This window comes from Rhinolophus hipposideros, assembly GCF_964194185.1.
Source record: "Rhinolophus hipposideros genome assembly, chromosome: 6".
NCBI classification, from domain to species: Eukaryota; Metazoa; Chordata; class Mammalia; order Chiroptera; family Rhinolophidae; genus Rhinolophus; species Rhinolophus hipposideros.
In genome coordinates this window covers 88,225,660-88,235,867 of record NC_138052.1, presented here as the reverse complement: position 1 = coordinate 88,235,867, position 10,208 = coordinate 88,225,660, and the positions used below count along the sequence as shown (strand labels likewise).

At 40.5% G+C, this 10,208-nt stretch overlaps 1 protein-coding gene across 1 annotated transcript in view; it reads right to left on the bottom strand.

The window, feature by feature from the left end:
• The window catches only part of ACSL3 (acyl-CoA synthetase long chain family member 3), a 65,916-nt gene that overhangs the window by 15,223 nt on the left and 40,485 nt on the right, over positions 1-10,208 (bottom strand). The window contains exons 4-8 of the mRNA XM_081050792.1: positions 5,877-6,054; positions 4,517-4,626; positions 3,375-3,513; positions 1,231-1,381; positions 1,132-1,142 (exon numbers count right to left, since the gene is read on the bottom strand). Coding sequence (XP_080906918.1) covers positions 1,132-1,142; positions 1,231-1,381; positions 3,375-3,513; positions 4,517-4,626; positions 5,877-6,054 — 589 coding nt within the window. The remainder of the gene's footprint in view (positions 1-1,131; positions 1,143-1,230; positions 1,382-3,374; positions 3,514-4,516; positions 4,627-5,876; positions 6,055-10,208) is intronic.

The window sequence follows — 10,208 nt, the reverse complement described above, 5'->3', positions numbered from 1 at the left end:
CTTGAAAGGGCACATGAAACGACCATCAGGGCATCAATCTGCCTTCCTGGTCCTGGTAGAGAGAGACAGACAGAGACACACACACACAGATAGACACTCGGGTGTCTCGGGAAAAGATCTATAGCTCAACCTAAAACTGAGGAGATGGACAGTCTAAGTGAGTGGCTCTGTTTCCAGTCCTACTTGAAGGCACTCACTAATAAATCGTAAGTGCTGAAGAAGCAAAGTGCTAAGGCAGAGGAAATAGGAGTTTGGAGGGAAAAAAAAAAACCAGAAAGGTTCTTTAGGACAGTAGAAATCATCTGAGGATAAAATGGTCTTTAAAGCCAGTGGGCTACCAGAGTTCAAATAGAATCCACAACTGTCTGCCAGGAATCTTACAGAAGACAGTCCTGTTCTAAGAGGTAAATTAAATGATAACAAATCATACCTTATATAAGGAAATGTCTATGTATATATTTCAAGAACTGTCCCCATTCCCAAACTAGGAAGGGCAACTGAGGCAAACCCAGAAGGAAACTGTTGCTCTTAATTTTTTTCTGAATGTTATGCATGCATGAGAAATCTCTCCATCCCCAAATTCAATTCCATAGTAACCTGTATGTGCATGCATGCATGCATGTGCACGTGTGTGTGTGATTTCTATGCATAGGGGCATCAAAAATATGCAACCACTGCACCAGGTCAGACACCAGCATATTGATTCCATCTCTGGGAAGATTCCTTTCCAGTCCCTCGAAGTCCCACCTTGTCTCCTCCACCAGCGTCATTCCCACGCCAATATACCTAGCCCCCCCCACCCCCCCGCTACTACTGGAGTCTGTCTTAAAAAGCAAAATCAGAGACTGAACACAGACCCTCAATAAACATTTACTGGGTATATTATTTGTTCACCTGAATTATAATATACTTTGGTATAAAATGACTACAGAAGCAACAACACCCACCAATTAAAATAATTTAAATTAAGGGATTTAAGTCAGTTAAAATTTGCAGTTTTGAAGTAAAAAGTAATTATTAACAATAATACCTATAACTGTACTTTAAACTTCACAATAACTATTTTGTAACTAATTTTAATGTCCTTTTTTGAAGGACACGCCTACTGTGAAAAGACTTTGAAGGACTCACTGAACCGCATCCTACCAAATGACACAAATGTTTAACATCACAACGGACATAAACAGAGGACCCCCCCACACACACACACACTTGTCTCCCATGACCTACCCCAGCTGTGGGATCCTCTCTGCCATCCCAGTTATCCCAGCGATGATGTTACTGTGCGAGATCATGACCCCCTTGGGCAGCCCAGTGGATCCACTCGTGTACATGATTACTGCAATATCTAAGGGAGCTGGTTTGCTAGGAGGTTTGTTTTCTGTATTGGAGAAAAAACAACAACACACTTCTGAGAAATTTAGCCATATCACCAATTCTTTTCCATAATCATTTGTTAACTCAATTCAACATCTATTAATTGTAATCATACAAAGGTCAACAAAACAGATCAAGTCCTCTGCATATAAGGGTCATATGTTCCGTTGGGACAGACAAGCATATAAATTTATAGTATAATAGAGTTATGAAGAAAACAAAGCAAGACAAGGTGAGAAGATGAAGGTAGAAGCCATTAATGTATAGATGGAAGAGACAGGAAAGACCTTTCCGTAGAGCTGATATTTTAGTAAAGACCTGAATAAAGTGAAAATTGGAGTTATGAAAATTCACCCTGGAATTGGGAGAGTATTTCAAGTAGAAAAGAAGCAAAAGCAAAGGCCATGAGGGAAGAATGTGCTTGGCACATGTGAAGACCAGTAAGGAGCGTGGTGGGGCATGGAGTGAGCAAGTGGGCAAGGGGCAGGAAATGAAGGGGAAGCCAGGACGAGTGCACGCAGAGCCTCAAAGGCCACGCTAAGGACTCTGGATTTCACTGTGGGTGGAAAGCGCAGTTGTTTCGAACAGGGGCTTGGCATCACCTATGGTAAGGACCATTCGGGCTGCTGTGTGTCTACTTCAGACAGAAGATAGAGACAAAAGGCTATTCCAGCAGTTCAACTAAAAAGTCGGGTGGCTGGACCAGGGTTGTCAATGTGCTCCTTTTGCACCACGACCCACAGTACCCAGAAGTGGGTCATAGATGGCGCTCTTGATGTGCCTGAGTTGATCTTGGAACCACTCTAAATGTGGACTTCTTAAATCCGTGTGTGAAGAGGGCGGCGGGGGGATCTTAAACACGTTCCCAGGTGAACCCTTTCTCTCCTACCTGCCCAGATATTTCTTGACCATTGTTGTCACTCCAGTCCTTACTTCCTCATCTGCCATTCACTCCTTCATGCCAGGGTACCACACTCCTCCACCAGCACAGCTCTCTAAGGGGACGTCTGCTACGTCGAATGGTCCTCTCGCAATCCCTGTGTCACCTGACTCCTCCACTGCACCTGGGTCCTGCTCACGACTCCTGCGCCTCACCGCCATTCTCCTTTCACTTGTCTTCCATGAACCACACTTTTCTTCCTTCCTCTCTGACCAATGCTTGCTGGCCTCTAGAGGTGCCATTCTCGGTGGGTGACCTTGCCCACTCCACAGCTATAATTAAAACCTAAGTATTTCCACCTTCCAAATCCCATAGCTCCAAACTTAACTCCCAAGTACTAGACCTATATAAGCCACTGCTCATTAGATATCGACCTCTGAATGTCCCCCAGTACCTAAAATTCAATATGCCCCCAATTATTAATGCAAGCCTAACCCATTCCGGAGCTGAGCCAACGTTTACCTCTAATTCATCACTAAGTTTCCAACTGTAAAGGAAATACAGCCCCACCACCCTAGCAGCTTTGTGTGATACCCCTAAACATCCGTCCACTCTAACATTTTTGGACACTTATTTCAAGGTGGGAACTTCCCGAGTCACCATGCCTCAGAGTGCTAGCTGGAAGATAAAACGATATCCCCTCTGCAAAAGGTAGAGTAGGAGCAGGGAGTAGAAGGAGGGATCTTGGTTTAGCCACTCTAGCTATTTGTTAGTACTTACAAGTAATTCACAGAGGACAAGTTTAAAGTCATTATTTATAAAACTAACTTTGTATCATTCAAAACCGTCAGAAAAAGGAAATGGAAAAACTGCATAATGTTCAACGAAATGTATTTTAAACTGATTTCAAATATATACATTTTTAGAACACTCATAAATTGTATTTTTCCTTAACCGTTCCTTTATAGGGTGAACATGCACCTAGAAGCGATAGCCTAGAACCAACGGTCTAGAACACTGACTTGTCACTTGATCTAACTTTGGGATCGCATACTTGGACGATGCTGGGGACCGTGGCCACTGCGAAATGACATAGGGAACTGGAGCTGTGACTCACCCGTGCTGGCCTTCGCCCCCAGGGCCTGCACAGCGGCCATGGTGTGCACGATGACACCCTTGGGAAACTCGGACCACGTTGGTGGCTTACCGTCCACGGTGACAATGTGCCGCAGGCGGGGGACGAGAGAAACGATATCCTAGAAAAAACACAAGCACTCGTCACGTTCTTCATTATTCATCATGAAACAGCTTAGCAAACAGTCCAGGACACAAGAAAAGTAATTAACCACATTCAGTGAATTATTAATTTCTTGCTTAAAAAAAAAAAACCAAGGGGGAGGGTACACTGTTATGAATAGCACTTTTTTCAGGTGGAAAAATATTGGACTGAAATTTAAATTGCTGGTTTATAGCATTAGATTTACTGGGTGTACCGTTCTTCGATAAAATCTTAATCAACAACAAAGTGACTTCCTCACAAAATGGGCACGTAACTATAAGCTGCCTGAACTACAGGGTAGCTGAAACCCCCCACGTTTAAAAGAGGCTAATAAAGATACAGGGGGGAGGGGAGGGAATTCACTTACAAACTTGTATATCTACCCGGAGTGCCAAAAAATGTATACACGTGACTTGTATTCATCTTTTGTTATCGGTATATATTGAGTATTACAACTTTAATGCATTTTTCCCTTTCTTAAAATGTGTATACATTTTTTGGCACCCTCTGTATATAAAAAAAAGAACAAATCATATTATTTTCATGGGGAGTTGTTGTGAGACTACAGAAACTCCTTTTTCCTGTAGTTCCATAAAGTTTCTTTCTCTTATCCCTTTAAAAAATTCTGTAAACTCGTGATTCAGTGCTTCAGAAATAAGATAAATGAATTACTAGCTTAAAAATAAACCTCCAAAATTACATATTGAAAACAGAGTAGAAAATACATGAGCACAATAAATTTGTAATCCCATCATCTTAGATATGGGCATATTAAAAATTAATTTAAATCTCTACACCACTCATACATAATTATATACGAAATGTCCTTTTTCTTTTCTAAAGGAATAGAATTATGATACCCCTAAAAGTTTATAAAGACATTAAGGATTTTAATGATCATAAAAGAGCTATCACTATAGCTCATGACACTGCAATTCTAAGGCATCAGATAGTAGTTATAAAATACCTCCAGTTCTCACCTTCAACTTTGTTTGTAAGAGTTCCTTACTAGTAATGATGTTGGTCACCTCGGTTTCATTTAATCCATGAACAATTGCTGGACCTCCTAGAGTTGCATATAAGGTAACAACTACAGGGAAAAGAAGCGCAAGTCAGATATTCGACTATTTCGTGGGAGTACTAAACATAAGCAAAGCCTCTGAAAGCAGGCTTCATAATGGAGCATGCTGAACCCTCAATCACTGGGGCCACAGTTTATGATCAAACTAAATTACTGTGATATACTAATCAACATTGTGTTTACTCAGCTTTACCTAATGTCCCCCAAGATTTCCAATATTTTACAATAAAGAACTTAAATTTTATTTTGTTTTACCTACAGATGTTACTCTGGGACTGTCGTACTGGAAGGAATTACGTCTCACTTCTAAAATGTTTAAGTCTTAGTTATTAACTAACTACTTGGTACCAAAATATGGAAAAGAACATATACCAACAAAATAACATGTTGAAGGTCAGATTTAAGGTATTATATGTTAAGAAAATAGCACGAACAAGCATCAGCAATGCTTATTCTAAAGTAGAAAAATATAAAGAAAACCATTCTTAAAAATGTTGAAATTATATGTAGATTTTTATTTGCTTTCTGCCTAATTCAAAAAAGTTAGACTTTAAGTGACTTTTTAAGAGATGACACTTTAAAGCTTCTCAAAAAAGAAACATTTTGTAAACCCAAACCTGTGAAAACAAAAAGGTATGCCAGTTTAAAACAAAAACAAAAACAGTGGAGGCATTTACAGTGAGAAATCTGGTAAAAGTATCTTTTCTGTTTCATCTTAAGGATAAGACAACGGCCATACTTAACATCATATTTTGGCACCAAGACCTCAGAACTAAGCTTCTAGGACTGCCTCACAGACTAAGGTATCAGGATTACCACTCAAATAGTTAACAATATAAACATTCCCTATCATTTAACCTAGCACTGGGTTTCAGGACTGGAAGTGTTTTAGAGGACTTTACTGCTAATAGAAGTGGCGTAACAAAATGACACCAATTTCAAAGGGGAATTCCTAAGAAGTGATAGCAGAGCCCATAGGGCAGGCATAGTTCCCTAGACCCAGAAAGTCCCCTATAAATAGGCTCAAGTCCCCTTACTACATCCATTAACTGCACCTCCCATTTGTTCTACAACTGGTTCCCTTTCCAAAGCAGACCAATAGTTCTAAGTTGTAACAAAGAGTTGTCCACTGACTGGACACAAGGTGAAAATTAACATCAGAATTTTACTCTCTTAAGAGTGAAACGTTTGTAATAATACTATCATCTCTTCCACAGTAACAAAAATCCACTCTTCCAGAAAATAAGAAGCCTACATACGCTGAAAATTATACATAAAGCACGCCTGTGCAGCAATCATCCATTCGGCCCTGGTTTCACAGAAGATGGCAATGTTGGTCTTTGGTCTCTGACCCAACATCTGTAAGCCGTTTCCAAAATTAAAAGCTCTAACGAAGACATCTTCATAGGAGAGCCAATTGTAGTGTCCAAGAATAACCTAATGAAAAAAAACAAAAAAAAATACAAATAGCTTTCAATAGAACTAAAATACTAATTTCTAGAAAGCCAGGATGTGTTCCAAATTTTGACAAGCCAGAAAGTTATGCTTGCATGTAATTAAACTATTTTTTAACAAAAAGCTGGAAAGTGGGTTTCAAGTGAAAAATCTATTTTGAAAATTAGTTGTTTTGTAGTATCTTCTATGACAATTCAAATTTTATGCTAAATCTTCAACTGTAATTTTTTTTTTGGAGGGGGGATTCTTTCTCAGAAATATTCAGGGTTTGACAGCATCTTAAAGATCAACTTTCTGGCCCAAGGGTCATATGCTAATAATTCATTTACAAGTTTTATTTACTTAAACGATTTAGGTATTAGTTTAAAATTTAGCCTAGTATCAAGTACTACTGGTACCAAAATTTTACTTTCCCTTTACTTATGAATTCCTGAATTTCAGTATCAGGTGGTAAAAACACGATTCACAAACAAATTGGCCAGAACGAAGCTAATAGAAATATTTATAGCTGATCAATTTCAATTGCTATATCTAACTCTGGATAAGCGAAGTAAACAAGTCTCTAGTTCCACAACCAGGTGGGGACTAGTTATATATTCAAAGTCCCTCTGCTGAAGCCTTAAATACTCCCCAGGGCACCGCTGGACTTTCCACATTCCATCTGTGCTTACCAGAAGTAGGTAACATCAAATCTACATGGGTAACAATCTCGTTGTAAAGATGGTTAACATATGTTATCTTTAGGAATTTTTTCCAACTTAGATCAGACTATAAATCCCCAACTATATACAGATTGGATAAAAAGCTCCTCTTACTGCAAAAATATACATACTGTTCCCAAACAGGGTTGTGTCATCAATATATGTCTCATACACATTAAAACTGTATTCACTTTCAAAAATGCATACAACATTTAAAAGACTTCCATAAATAAGAGGTTGGATGAAGGTAAAAATGGAAAAAGAATAAATACTGCCCTCTAGTGTCCTGTTCCATAAAGGACTTAAGAAATAACTGAGATGGATAAGGCAACTAGCTGTACTTAAAATACTTATTTAACTTCAGTGTCCGAAACTCTCACCTTGCTCTGCACCCCCACGAAATGCTCAGCACGAGGAGCTCCAATGACTTCAAAAGGAGCTCTGTGGGGGTGAGAAGACAGATGAGAATTCGGCGGAATGTGCAGGAGCTGGATTACAACTTAAGAATTTTACACTCCAAAGGTCGCATGAACTACCGCCTTGATTCTATAATCTAAATGATGAGCTTTAGGAGTTTCAGAGGACACGTGAACTCTGAAAAGGCATTAGGTATACAATCCAAATACATAAAGCCATGTGATGGTGCCACCATGTGGCAAAGAATCCATATCATGAGTTTAATTCAAGTATAATCAAAACCTGAGTTTCATTTAATTCTTTAAATCACTGAATCTTCTAGTAGTGATCTTTCCTATAAATATTACATTCAGTGAACCCCATAACTTTATCTGACTTGTGCTGCAAAAAGTTTCCAATCCTAACTTTGTCCTTATGGTGACCCCAACGTGAGATTAAACTCATTTACCTACTCCCTGCCTGCACTATGGAACACAGCTGAAGAACAGCCAACCTTATTAAATCCAGAATCACAGATTCCACCACCCAGCAATCCTGGCATGCTTCCCTGGAATATTCGTTTCCTCACCCTCTGAAATGCCTATTTGAAACCTTCTCTCCCTTCAAATACCCTCTGTCTCCCTTCTCCACTTCCAGGTGATGATAACGTCTCATACTTCACTGAGAAATCAGAAATTAAACAGAAACTCCCCTATCTTCCTACCACCAAGTTTAATGACCTGCACACATCTGTACCCCTATCTTTGCAGTCCTTTCGGTATTACAATGGTTGCAGTGTCCCCGACAAAAGTCAAAATCTCACAAGGACTTGGCTTCAAAGAGCTGCCCAAATTTCCATCTCCATTCCTAACCGCTCCACCCCACTTACTTTTTACTTGATTAGTCAACTGCGGTGTCTAACAGACATTCCTCAAATCCAGCCATTTCCTTCCACCTCCACTCTGTCCTCCTTGCCCATCTCTCTCCTGAACTCACGAATGCTGACTGGCCAACTTGCTTCCATTCTCATTCTCCTACAGCAGTGAGTGGTTTTTAAAAAACATCAATCAGCTTACTCCTCTAGTTACTGTTCTGTAGTGCCTCCCCCGTGCAGTGGAATGGAGTCCAACACCTTACCCTGGCCTGCAAAGCTGGAAGGGACCAGGCCGTTGCAGGTGTCTGTGCTCATCTCAAGCCCTCCTCCCGACTCACTTCCTGTAAATACGACTTTGTCCTTTCTGTCCTTCAAACAGGTTGGGCCCAGGCAGGAACTAGGAAGAGGCAAGAAAGGCGCCTGCGGCACAACATGTAAGGAGGCACTCACCCTCAGGGTCTGGAATGCCTTCTGCACTTTGCACCCTAAGTGCCTCGCCCAGCTGGGCTCATTCCTGTTTGAGAGCCACCGCACTCTCCTGCCCACTGCACACAAGGTTCATTACCCAGACCTTCAGAGGTGGGGCCTCCTCATTCTTCAGTCCTCCACGGAGCCAGAACCTACTCAGCAAGACGATATCTGATCTCCAGTCAGCTGTATTTCCCCACAGTAGGTATTAAATCTGTTCACGTGTTGTCTGTCTTCCTCCCATACAAACATCAGACCCATGAGAAGAACCTGTGTTTAGTTCATTAGTGCCCTCCTGCTGCCTACAGCAGTACCTGGCACACAGTAGGCACTCAGCAATTATTTGCCCAATGTGTGGAATGGGTGGTGTAATCAAACAAAACTCCAGTTCACTCTGGGCTTTGAGGGAGTTTTCTAACCTCTCCTCCAGCAGCTGCATTTTTAAAATGATTGCTTTGAGGGGGAAAAAATCCATATCCATCTGATCATTTAACTCCCGTAGCTACTTTTGTTCTGTTCACCATTCAATCGGAAACGTCCTTTGCCTACCACCTCCTAAAAGTCCTGACCCATGAGCCATACAAGACATAAATATGTTTCACCTTCCCGAGTCTGTCAGGAAAACGAACGCCTGGCGTGGCCGTGTGAATGGTTACTGGGGAGTCTCTGAGCGGTTTCCTCGTTTGTAAACTTAAGGGGAGCAGCACCAGGATCCCTACCGTCCCCCTCCCCTCACATTTAGCTGGCTGGACTCTTATTCCATGACACATATGACATACACAAGTGTAACTATTAGTGTTGTCAGACTCTCACCTCCTGGGACACAGGAACTTCATTTACCATGTTCAAGAACATGAGATTAGGTGTCTGATAATGCTGATGATGAGGGTCTCTGATCTCAAAAGAAAACTATAAAAATCAGATGGAGATAACATATAGAACATTCGACAGAATAAAAGCACACAAATACTTAACCATTCAGGACCCTGAAGAATGAGACGGTCTAATTTAATAAAAATCAAGTTTTTGGGTGGCTGCGAGTTTATCCTCTGTGAGCACTAGGACATTTTTTTTTTTTTTTACTTCAACCACTTAAAATAGAAATATTTCAAAATTATACACTTTCCTGCCTTCTTCAGCAAAGTATACCTGGTTTCATTTAACCTTTCTCTCTGCAAACGAAGAGCATTGTAAACAAATTATTGTAAAGGAGGCAGAGAAAGTGAAAATATTCAGGGAATCTGGATGGTTGGTAATAATCATGATGATGATGATGATGGGGCAGCTAACCTTTACCATGCTTATTACCGTGTTTCCCCGAAAATAAGCCCTAGCCGGACCATCAGCTCTAATGCATCTTTTGGAGCAAAAATTAATATAAGACCCGGTCTTAGATTACATAAGACCCGGTCCTTTATATTATGTAAGATTGGGTCTTATATTAATTTTTGCTCCAAAAGACACATTACAGCTGACGGTCCAGCTAGGTCTTATTTTCGGGGAAACATGGCATGTGCTAAGTGAGCTGCAAACATTGGCTTATCAAACTCTCACAATAACTCTAAGGGACAGTTACCATTATTATCCATATTTTACATATGAGAATACTGAGGCACAGAGAAAGTATAACTTTCTCAAAATCACACAGCTATTAAGTTATGGGACTAGAATATGAACCAGGCAAACTCATTCCAGAA